The sequence below is a fragment of the Glossina fuscipes genome, unplaced genomic scaffold (genome assembly GCF_014805625.2).
Source record: "Glossina fuscipes isolate IAEA_lab_2018 unplaced genomic scaffold, Yale_Gfus_2 28, whole genome shotgun sequence".
In the NCBI taxonomy this organism is placed as follows: Eukaryota; Metazoa; Arthropoda; class Insecta; order Diptera; family Glossinidae; genus Glossina; species Glossina fuscipes.
Window position 1 is genome coordinate 9993076 of NW_023998423.1, and position 12768 is coordinate 10005843.

At 32.6% G+C, this 12768-nt stretch overlaps 1 protein-coding gene across 1 annotated transcript; it reads left to right on the forward strand.

The window, feature by feature from the left end:
• The first annotated feature begins 3611 nt into the window (after positions 1 to 3611).
• LOC119636744 lies at positions 3612 to 11583 on the forward strand. Its single transcript, XM_038032327.1, has 6 exons — positions 3612 to 3879; positions 3952 to 4043; positions 4110 to 4258; positions 5463 to 6780; positions 10983 to 11265; positions 11321 to 11583. The coding sequence occupies exons 1-6, from the start codon at positions 3864 to 3866 to the stop codon at positions 11338 to 11340; spliced, it is 1878 nt and encodes a 625-aa protein (XP_037888255.1). The 5' UTR covers positions 3612 to 3863; the 3' UTR covers positions 11341 to 11583.
• The last annotated feature ends 1185 nt before the right edge of the window (positions 11584 to 12768 follow it).

Here is a 12768-nt window from a genome sequence, read left to right on the forward strand (position 1 = left end):
TTCTTGTCTAACAAATTTTTAATGGATTTAGAGTTAAGAAAATTTGGACATGTGCCTGAATGTTATCGTAGTGTAATTTTACACGAATAAAATGGCTATCCTGCTATGTTATACATTACTTCACATACATTATCTGTTGAAACAAAGTGCAAAATAAAGTGTGATGGATTAGATAATTAAAAAATAACTTTTCCATGCCAAATGTATATACTAAGAAATTATACTTCACTTTCACTCTAAATATCTCATCGATACTTCTGTATCCTTTTCAAAAATTTTCACTTTCCCTTCGTAGCTTTCCATCGAACTCCTGCTAAAGAATATTTACCTTTAATTATTCTGTTGACAGGCGTTGTCCTTTTTGGAAAAGAAATATGCAACCACAACTCATGTACTTAGAAAGTATGATATTAGCCAACTATGGAGTAAACGTGATTCTTCCAGCTTTACTTAAAAAATTTTGATTGATTTGTATTTTTTCATCCAGCTGATTGGTTTTGATAACAACATTAGTCATTAACCGGAACTTTTCGGTATGATACAAGCGCAGTAAGTAGACAAACACAGAAGTAAAATTTCGTTTTGGAAACGGAGCTGAAAGTTAAAAGTCTGAAACATATCTAATTACAAAGTTGGTCCGTTAGATAATGTTATTTTACAGAGTTGAATCCCTCTGGTCTGTTAAATTGCGCGTTTAACATAGCTGATTGTCGTTAACATTTAAGTTGTTAGTTGGGCACTCAACCATTTATATATATTATAAGCGACTCTGTGCTTTGCCTTTCAACAGGGAATTTAGCGAAAACTTTGTTTAATTTGATAATGTATTCAGCATATGGATAGTGCATACATACAAGTATATGTACGAATCAACACTTTGAACTCGGCTCTAAAAACTCTAATTATTGAAGAGTTCGGATTTCTTGCTAGTATGATTAGAGATGAGTGCGTGAGTTTGCGAGTTCCTTATGATCGTCAACGCTTTCATTCTATAAAGAGTTTTACATTTATCAAGAACGCTTTAAATAGAAAACTTATACATGTGTTATTAAAAAACAGTTAATTTCAAATAAATTACATGATTTCAAAAACGGTTTCATTACATGTTTATTCACTGTCAAAGGAGGACATATAAGGGTGTACCGCTTTGCAGGTCTGCATTATATATTCGCTCTCTGAAATTTTGCACGTCTTTTCTCTGAATATATTTTTGTGCGTCTTTTTTTACGGATTTTGGAAATTACACACGAAAAGAAAAGACGGCTTCCCAACATTTGAAAGTTGAACATGACGCCTGTAAGAGAAAATTGCTAATTATGTGGAAACTGTAGGCGTTGTGGAATTCCAAAGTGATAATTGAACAATACAAAAAAAAAGTTTTCCTACTTTCAAACCGCCGGTAAGTAGTTGTTGAAAAAACGTTCAGCAAAAAATTTTTCTTTGCCTTGGGATAATTTTAATGACAAATGCTTCCAATTAATAATTAATTGATGGTCAATGAAAATGTGCAGGGTCGTCCTCTAACGCTTGAATGTATCCAATGGACTAAAATGCATAAGAAAATTCATTTTCTCGTGGGTAAATCACTTCATGTTTCTTAGCTGTCTTACCTTAGAGCCAAGTTTCTAGGCAAGAAAACATTTATTAGTTTGCTCGCTTTAAGGATGTGATGGGCATTGCTTTTGTGAAAAACTACTTTTTCATCATTTTTTTAATATGCTTGCACACGTTCCTTGAGTCAACTCTCAGATTGGTCGAGGACTACTATGCAGCAGCTAGTCGCAACGCATAAAAGACATATACTTGCTTTATTGTCTAAGAAAAGGTTCATACTTAAAAAATATTCGGTATTCGACAATCACGAAATTTCGACTATTCCAAAAAAAATGACAATTTCTTCTTGATTGTGAAAATTGCAATGCGCCCTTTTTTTAATATTCATCCCATTCAAAAGTAAGACTACACCGGAAATGTTCTTACTTTGTAGTCCAAAAATCCGCGTTAGATTTTTCCCTAAAGGAAATATGTGCAGACAGCACATGGGTTTCAAAGACGGTTTGACATTTTTGTGCGCGCACTGCGGCCATGTTTATGGAAATAGTTTTAAAAAAAAGTAGGAAAAATGCTTTAAGTGATAGCGCACAAAGCCAGAGTGGATATGTATTGTACGACATGCATATATAAATTGATTCAAACACTTCTAACTGTGAGCACTTTACGTTGCAAATGATGAAAATGTTAGGTAAACTGGTTGACGATGTAATTATAATCGTTCCACGAATAATTAAGGTACATTACGTAAGCTCTGGAATAAAACTGATGCAATAAACAATCAAAAATTTGGAATTTTCAGCGTTAATTTCCCATTTTATATACCAGATTTTTTAATCCAACTTATCGCAAGTAGAAAAATGATCAATTCCCGATATTAAAAATTCATAAAACATGCATAATAACATATAGAGGTTTATTAACATTTAATAAATTTATAACAACTACTAATGCAATTCTTTAGAGATAGCTGTACAACACAATACAAAAAAAAACTTAAAAGTAACTTAATTAAGACTAGAATTGACGATTTTAAAGGTGCGTAAATACATGTTCATACACGCATAGAGTTATATAAACAAAAAAAAATATTTTTCCCTAACAATTCTATAACTTGCACAAACTATATTAGGGCTAATGCGGATCGGGGAAGGCGAAGTGCTTCCTCGCTTTTGTTACAATCAGGTTTGAAAAATTAAGGCTTAATTTATTTTATCAGTACAATTTTTGATATTTTATAATTCAATTCTGGAATTTTAATTCAATTTTTGTAACTTTTTTGTACTAATTTTTGAATGAAAATAAGAAAAAAAGTTTTGCTTAAAAGATGTACTTTACCAAAATTTCTTTTCAATGCAATTAAGGCACTGCCTTTGGTATACCTAAGCAGGTCTATCTTGTGTTCTTCTTCGTCTTCATCATCTTACCATCTAATCGCTCATCTCTCTTGGGAATGTTCTTGTGTCTGCGAGCCCCATAGTGAAATGGACATCGTCCTTTCTTCGCCTATCTACTGTTATTTGCTAAATCAGCCTTTTCAGCTTAGTGATTATTCTTTTTTTCGTCTTTCAATTTTAGCAATTGTAGTGCTATGGCTGCTGCATGGTTTGTTGTTACAATAGAGTATTTATTCAACGTTTTTATAAAACATTTCAAGCATTTTTCCATCAGGATTTTTGAAATTTTTTTCGTACAGCGCGTTTATAATTAAAGTAAGTATTTATAAAAAGAAAAATTATTTTCGTATTCTTCTTGTGAATTTTCCATTTTTCCTCCAAATATATTTACTTTTATAGTTTGATGGTAATATAGAAAGAGAGTAAAGTTATACTTTTTTAGTGATTATCATAAAACTTTCATCACACGATATACTAACATCAGCTAACTGGGATAACCGAAAAATTAAAAAGAAAAAAATTTTTAGTTCAAATGTTGTTCTTTGATCAGCAAAATTACGCATTCGATGATTGTAAAGTTTGCCCCTGGAAGCGGAGTATTCGATTATTGAAAAACAAACATTACCTTTCTCGCTTTCGCCTATGTTCCAGTTGTAAAAATATGTTGTTAGCTTATTGTACGTCAAATTTGCCTGTATGTTGGCACACATGTTTTTCAATGCAAGTAAATATCTGAGTGTTAGATAGTAGTAGTGTAATGCTCCGGTATTTTATTCAATTTTATGAGAAACTTCATTGTTGACTAAATTTTTGCGAAAATAAAAAAATAAAAAAAAAACATAAAAACCACGAATTTTTTAGGTAGTCAATAATTAATAAGTAATTGATATCAATACAAAAATATTAAAAGAAATAATGGGCTTAGACGATGGTAAGCGACCAATTTATTAGATAATGGAGACTTTCTTCTAACTGATGTTAATTTTTTGTATCACCTATATAGACAATGCAAATTTCAACTTTGTTGATAATGAAGCATACACCGAGGACAATGTCTTGATCTATAACATATTCGTTTACAAAATAGCCCAAAAGGTTTTATATCACACATCAAGAAAAAAATTTCAAAATTTTAACCTTTTTAGTTCTTTTTTAACGTAGATTACTGAAACTCACTTAACCGAATATTTTCAAAAATTTGGGAAAATTATAAAATTGAGCGTCAGAAGACCAGCAAACCCCAATAATCATCGGAATCGAGCTCCTAAAGTAGGATTTGTTAATTTCGCTGATCCGAAATCAGCAGCCAGGTAAGTTTATTATTTCTTTTATAATTATTTTATATGCCAATATTAAATGGGTCAAATCGATACGATCAAGGGCCAGCATCAAAGTTTATCATCGCTTGAAATATGAGAAACTCTGATAACGTTTAGGCGTTGGTCTGAAGCACAAAGTTTACGAGATACATTATATAGTTGCTTTTCTAAACACCTTGCGTATTAAAGAAAAAAAAAAAAAGGGTGGATTGAATTAGTTCTCCTTTGAAACAATGTTGGAACAAATAAAGAAGCACTGGTTAATTAAAAATGCGTGTCAGCAGATACAGTAATCAAAACGGAGAACAGTTAGAGTAGGTATCCTCGTGCAAGTGATGAAAGCGCTTCGTCCTAAAAAATCGATCAATAGTAATTTTTTGCGTATTGTAAGTGTTTTACAATCATTCGAACAATAACTTACGATAAATTATTATCAATTTTTACCGCTGATTGTGCTTATATATAGGGAGAGCTGGTAACACGTTTGCACGCACGCTTGCTTAGAGATGTTGTAATAGATATGTTTTTCAATGCGACATATAATGCGATGGATGTAAATATTGGACTGATAACGGTTTCTCGACTTGAATCTGTACCAGACCCACTTTCAATCTATTAAGGACAATCGTTTGGAATATCCTCGCTGCCCAAAAGTTGAGATATAAAATTTTTGCCATTGTCACTTCAGAATAAATCTTCACGTAATGACCAACGCAATAGTATTCCTTTACAGTTCAGTGGCTTTCCTAATTTCAAATTTAGATTTCGTGGAAAACTAAAGATTTTTCTGTGCGAAAAGACGTTGTTTCGTGGGAATTGGACATGTTTAAAAACCAGTATGAAACGATGCAATAACATTTCTTGCAAAAATGCTATTTTGTTGATTCAATCAAAAAAATATTTAATCGCATTTCAATGCTAAGACGTAGAATGGGAAGTAAATTAATTTGACCCCCAATAACTTTGTGGATGATTCATCTTTTTTAACATCGAAAATTTCTTCTTCTCTTATTAAAAACTTTGAAACATACCATTTTTATATAATTTATTGAATGTGTTTCCTTCCCTTTAGTTAGCAAAAACTTTGCGAATTAAAGTTCTTTTTACGAACGAGCATGATTATTTTTTAATTATGATATAGAACAGCTTTAAATAATTGTCCTTGATTTAACAAATATTTTTACATTGTTTACAGTGTTTTGAAAACGCCGTATCACTTTGTTAACTGTAAACCTATTGGTGTGAAGGCATGCGACAGCTGGCATCAACCTGATGCACAACAACAGAATGTGGACAAAGCAGAGAAGGATGAAAATTTAGAACAAACCGTTCCATCTGCCTCAATATTAAACTTAAACGATGACTGTTTAGAACAGATTTGTAAGCATTTACATTTACGCGACCAAATTCAGTTCGCCCGTACATGCCAGCGTTTTCGCGATGTTTTTGAGATGATATCTAAAATTAAATATAAAAAACTAATTCTAGAAGAAGTTCAGACTCTTACGTTGTGGCAATTGCGAGACTTTTTACAAATTGTTGGGCCGCATGTGGAGACATTGATGGGTACAATAACGGCGAGAAAAAGTAGGCGGATTGGTGAATTTTTAGGCACACATTGTATAAATGTTAAGACGGTTACCATTGATACTACGCGTTTTAAGCCACTGTTTTTAAAAAGATTATTGCAAAGAATGAAATGCTTAAACGAACTGGAACTGCAAGATGTCACCTTGACTGATCGTTGTGTGGATGTATTAAAAAAGTTAACAAATTTAAAAATCTTACGCGTACCCCGGAATTGTGAAATAACTGGAAAATATATTGAGCAATTGTGCGGAGTTCAAGAGCTTTCTTTATATGGTTGCAGTGGTATTCAAAGTACTGCTTTAGTTGAAATATGTAAATCTCTGACAGGATTACGAATACTTGATATAAAACTTTGCAATCGTTTAGATACGTCAGCTTTTCAAGGCATTGCCAAGTATTGCCGAAATTTGGAAACATTAAAAATGTCTTGCGACTCAGCTCAATATGAATGCATAGCCAAATTACCAAAGCTTAAAAATCTTGAATTATTCGCCCAAGAATTTTTACGATCACAAATATTCAGCGAATTAGCTACGCATCAAGCCCACCAATTAGAATCATTGAAATTGAAAGCCGCACATTGTATCAATTATAATAATACTGTAAGCATTGCCCAGTTGAAGAAATTAAAAATTCTTTGCTGCCCTCTAAACGAAGCTTTGGTTGATGGCACCCTCAAGGAATTTGCAGAGTTAACTGAATTAGAAGAGATCAACGTAAAAGGCTGTAATAATTTCACCAGCGAAAGTCTGTTGCATTTATTAAGAAAATGTCTTAAATTAAAGCGTGTCAATATTACGCGCTGCAAACAATTGGCGGATCAATTTGTTTTAGAGACGTGTAAGGTTCTACGGAAACAACAACGCAAGGAACCATTACTGATTTTTGCCAATCGTTCTGGAATTGATCGCTTTATTTTTGAAGTAAGTGAACGTTAACGATTTAATGATTTTTTTTACTATATCTTCAAAGTTCACAATCATGTCGGGAATGAAACAATTTTCATTCTTGTAAAACGTACGATTGCAAAAAGAGAGCTAGGGCGTGATTTAGCATATTGTTTTTGAATTGTCTCAAGCTTTGCATTTTTAAACCCTACATAATTTGAGGTACAAGTGCACGGTAAGTTTGTGCGGATCCGGTGTGCAACAACTAGAAGGAATTGATCCACCTATTTTTTCATTTTAATGGGCGTAATGGCAACAAACTGCTTAGTGACCCTACACTGAGGTCAAACCATCCAGGAACCACTTTCGCGTTAATGTTTTTCCCCATCCTCGGCTGAGATTATTACTTTCGGTGTCCATTAACCTGATCGTTTGAAAATTACCCGGGCTATTTTAAAACTGCATAGATCTTAAAAGTCTGTTTCTCAAACACGTCCAAGGTCAGCAGGTAAAAACAGCATGAGGCGCATCGTCGTTTGTGCCTCGACAAATTTCCATGACCAGTGAAAACTTGGCTTAGGAAGAGATTAACTTCTGCTTGTTTCCTCCGCAACCGTTAATGCACATTTGGGCTGAGCGTGTAAGTCTAGCTTCCTTGCGAGTGATTTTGTCGTCGCTGCTGCTATTCTGTCAAGATGTTCTGCCTAAAAGCAGTTTTAAGCCTGCAGAAGTCACTGTCTTCGTCATTAGTTCTTCCCTTTTTGTAGCTATGGATACATAAGTGCTCCTTCATCCCTTCTGTTATTATTCCGATTGAAACTTCTCTGTTCGTCTACGTTGTTTTCTTGTGTTCAACATATGGCGCGCAATTTTTCAAATATTTTGACAAAATTTAGTACGCCGACATCTCTTGGCTCAAACAAGGCCGATATTAAAAAACGTTATGATTGTAAGAGTTTTTCGACCTCTTCCACTCTACGAGAGGGGCTATTGAGTATTTATACATACATACATTAAGTGTAAAATTTTAATATGCTCCCATTTTCTGATAAACGACATGAAAATGTCGCTCGAAAATTTGGACTTTATGACAATACGTGCTATCTATTATACTTTATTTAATATTATATACTTAGGTACACATGGCAACCATAGCAGTCTACTTATGTATTAGGAATTGTAGAGAAAGGACTATATCAGGATGAATACAGAGTGCTGGAGATTATAAAAAATTATGGATATTAAGAATACTAGTAATGCCTAGAGGAAATGGGATGCTGTCTATTTTTTTGGAGAGACCAAATGTTCGCTAATCCGGCGAGGTTGATTTTACATGTTTTAGTTTCTTCGAATTCTTGTGTTTTGTTTTTTTACAACTTTCGATAAAGGACAAATATTAGTTAAACCTTTAACTATTTCTTGGATAAGAATAGATTTTGAGTTTATGTTCCTAACTGAACACTTTGCAGTGTCCCGCTCCAGCAACGCAACTTAATAGATATTTCTCCATTTGAAACCATTATTTTTCTTTTTTTATTATAAAAGATTTCCGTGTGAAATTACAAAAAGCAGGTCCGATACTTGAAGCTCTTCAATCGGATATGCTGCTTCCATATTTACTTCGTTTTTGTTTACATTAAATTGATTAATAATCTCATTTCCTTGAGTTATATTGAAGTGAACACACGGCATACATAATTTATATATATTTGTTATATTGATTTTAGATAAATGAATTTGTATATAAATGACAAAGGACGTTTTAAGTCAGGCCAAATAAGACTACGCATGGACTCCATTGCAAACTAGAAGAAAATATCTATAAGAAGATACATATGTCAAATGATAGCGCTTATGTGGTTAAATGCACATGAAGATGGAATTAGATCGACCAAAAATCTCAAGAGAGAGAGAGAGAGAGAGACATACAAATTAGGTATTTTTGTGACTGAGATTTGTTCAAAGATTTTAGGGGATTAGTAGTAATTACCAAATTATCTCTCCCATCTCAGGAGCTTGCGTTTGGCGCAGCAGGGCACAACATTTGTGCATCGATTTGAGGTGGTGACAAGCACAAATCTGACCTAAGACAAATCTAATTTCATTACTTTTTTTTCATTCTAAAGTTTCGTATTATAAAGTTTTAAGATAAGACCAACTTCAAACTATCAGTTGCTTACCATTAAATTCGGCTCTACTCAGGCTTCATTACTCTGCTGCTATTTCCGCATAGACTCTTCACCATGTCGCTTAAGCATATTTTTGTCTTTTTTTATATATATTTTTATTCTATACCTCTCAAAAATGAAAAAAATTCCTGGTGACGAATGAAAACAACAAATAAAGTACAAAGTGAGTCCACATAAATTGATTGGCCCGACGAGTGCCCTTTCTTTTCATATCGACCACCTCCTTTCAGTCTTGAATTCCTACTCATAAATCACACAAATGATATTTAGATCATTTTACACTACAAGCCATTAGACAATCTTCAGTATATTTGCTTTTTATTTTGGGGTAAACGTGATCTAAAATGAAAAGTTGATCTTCTTATTAAATTGAATTTCACATCAACCTTTCTAAAATATTTCAGAAGAGCAAAATGTGTGTCGTTGCTTATATTTATTTTGTCGTTTGCTGTTTTCCAACTATTAAGGCAAACAGATTAGATGTCAATGTTAAACAACTTGTTTTGTATAAGAAAGGAAAAGCTTTTCCTTTTGCTAATGGGTCATGTAAAGTAAATACATGATCTTAAGTTTTCAAAACCTCTAGTTACATTCCTATACTTTTCACGCGTAAAGTCCCGTTTAATTTGGGATTATCTATATATAAGGAAGTAATTGTTAACAACAAAAAGGAAGACAGAGAGCGAGAGAAAGAAGTGCAACCTTGGCAAATGTAATGAGAGGAGAACGTGGTTGATATTCCAGCGTAAAGCAAGAAGCTTGAAGTGCTTAATTAGTTTCTTTATTGTCTGCAGCTATTTGCTTTGATTATGTTTACGAGGCAATCGAAGAGGAAGTAAAAGTAAATTGTTTATTTTAATTCACAATCCAGCGACACGATCATGAATAAATTAATTAGATAAAAAGTTACAGTTACCGAAGATAAATAATGCATTCGAAAATTAATTAATCAGACAAGTTCTCCTACTTGCCCTTTTTTTTTTTTTTAGTACTCGTAACAAGAAGAACGTAGGATCAGGGTTGCCAAGTATTTCTAACTATGCAAGAGGCTTTCGCAATTTCATAATTGATATATTTTCAGTGTGAATAGCAAAATTAATTAATTGATTTACGAATGTTTCCCTGTCTTTTTTTCGAGTCATAATTCAAACTAACTTGATCTCTTGCCTATAATGAATAGTTTAAGCAAAGTGTGTCCGCCCGTAATTAGAAACAATAACGATCTCGGGAGTTTATTTGATGCATTGAAAGTCAAAGAACTTATTTCTCTGATAAATTCCGCAAACAATTAAATTAATTCGATGGCTTACTATCCACCCTAATATGCCAGGAAGAAAGTCAAATGTGTAGTTTCTCATTAAACTATGAGGGGTTTGTCCGCGTGAATGAAATATTTCACATATACATTACACAATGGATGTTAAAAAAATCGATTACAATACATCCAATATATTAAAACCGTCCTTATTTTTAATAAATTCCTCAAAGTATCCGATCGCCAAATAACAATATACCAGATTCGTTATCCAGTTCTTCAGGTATTGTAACTTGAAGAATAGGAACAGTAATATGTTCATGTAAAGCGGTCTTATGTTGCTAGCTTGACCCTTGAACAGCATTATATCTAATACATTGTATATAGTGGCCTAAACAAATAAATTCATGGATTAAAGTAGGTTAAGCACTAATAGCTAGGACTCTACACAAGATATATACGTCTATTCGTTATATAACAACATAAAGTCATGTAAATCCCTTCATTCGCCAAACTGTTTTACTTTCTTGTTTCTGTTTTACTTTGAAATGTCGTTGCTCCTGATTACATCTATGCCCAATTTTCTTACAACCATTATATGCTAGTATAAATGAAAAAGGCTGAATTTTAAATTTTGATTAATATAAGTTTTTACCATAAGTAGCCAAGGGCAGGCGGAAGATGCAAATAATAATTTTGAAATCAATTATTGATGACTAGTCCTTGTTTTTAAGTAGCAGATCAAATTAGATCATGTTATAGGTTTTCTTATATAATTTTTTTTTTTTTTGCAGAATCCAGATGTTAAAAAATATTCAGACATATTGAAAATCACATTTGATGTTCCATTCTTCGATGGTCATTTCTATGATGATGTCGAAGATATTTATGATGATATTTATGATGGTTCGGAATTTGACGAAAACGATGATGATGATGATATTTATTATCTTGGAGATTATGGAGATATGGACAGCGACAATGATGAAGACTTCTTGTTTCACGATGAAGATGACATGGGAGATATTTACAATCATTTCTTTCATGTTTATGGGCGTTTTCCAGAATACGATGATGGTATGTGACAAATATAGAAAACTTTTTAATTTATACTCAATTTTACTCATCATAGTTATTGACGACTTTTGGTAAATCAGCAAAACAGGGCATTTATGAAATGAATTCCGAAGCAATCTACTGAAGAATACGGAGAGAAGCGAGAGAAAGATCAAAAATTTATCGTAAGATGTTGTCAGTATTAAGTCGTTAATTTATTGAAGAGTTTTTATTTTTCCCCTTTTTTGATAATATACGAACTGATTTGTTTATATGATTTATGAATTTGTCTATTATTACGAGAACAAAAATTGAATTAATTTCTGTATATTTCCTATTTGCGATAATAATAACGATAATAAAAAAAAAAAAGCATAAAAATATGTTCGCTTTCGTTTGAGTCAACACCGTTTGCTGTTATTATTTTTAAAACACGAAATAGTGAGATATTAGGAGGTTGCATATATTTTGGCCAGCGACTTCTACAAATAAAAATAATAAAGAAATCGAAAATACAAGGATACATTAATAGTTGAATTCGATGGCTTAGACCTTCCTCTACATAAAATAACAATGTTCCATTTAATAGTATTGATTTATTCAGCGTACGCTGACGCTAATCGTGGAGCGCTCGAAATTGCATTTTCGACATCCTCTACATTTGTTGTTTAACTTGAAGAAGTTTGCTACCGAAACCCACCAAACACGTTTAGAAGCTTATGCTGATACTGGCTCAACAGTATCCCAATTGTCAATTTTGATTTCAACAATTTAAAAGTGGAGATTATCATGTCAATGACAAAAGAATTGCAAATTGCATAAAAATGTCATCTCGAATCGTTTTAACATCGCGGTTTCATTGCTTGCCAGACAAAAAAAGAATAGTTGTCTACGGCATACAGTGACTGGCAAAAGCAAATGCGTCTACTACGACAATTCCAAGCGCAAAAAGCCCTCAGTTCAGTCATAATTATAGGTTTTTCTATAAAGATCAAAAAGATTAAATACAGTTTAGTACCTTTAAAAGAAAGTAATGCGAACATGTTCAAAAAACAAAATTAAACTACAAATATTAGAAAAATTGCACGTGATCTGTGTACATATATATGTGAAGGTGCATATGTGCATGAATGTATTTTAATCATTTTTCTCAATTGCAAAGGCATTTGTTGAAAATGTATCAACTATATCTCTTAACTATATATATGTAAATATATCGGCATTTACGTCAACTACAAAGTGCGAACTAGAATAATAATCGAAATCAGATATTCTGTCGTACTTTCGCTATCGTTACACAGTTTTGGGCTAATAATTGAAAATTGCAATAACCCTTTGATAATACGCATGGCAAGTCTCTCGTCCCAATTTTTGAAACACTCGCGAGCTCACTAAAATAAGATAAACATAGACAAATTCCAATGATTCTGTCGTATACATCCATTTTTCTGCATCAAGGATTTAGAAAACGAATATTTCGGAATATTGTTATTTATAATGAAGCAATCCACGAAAAGAAATTAA

Coding starts and splice junctions, on each gene's coding strand:
- LOC119636744 (XM_038032327.1), top strand. Junction 6,781..10,982: donor TTGATCGCTTTATTTTTGAA/GTAAGTGAACGT, acceptor TTTTTTTTGCAG/AATCCAGATGTTAAAAAATA. Junction 11,266..11,320: donor TTTTCCAGAATACGATGATG/GTATGTGACAAA, acceptor TACTCATCATAG/TTATTGACGACTTTTGGTAA.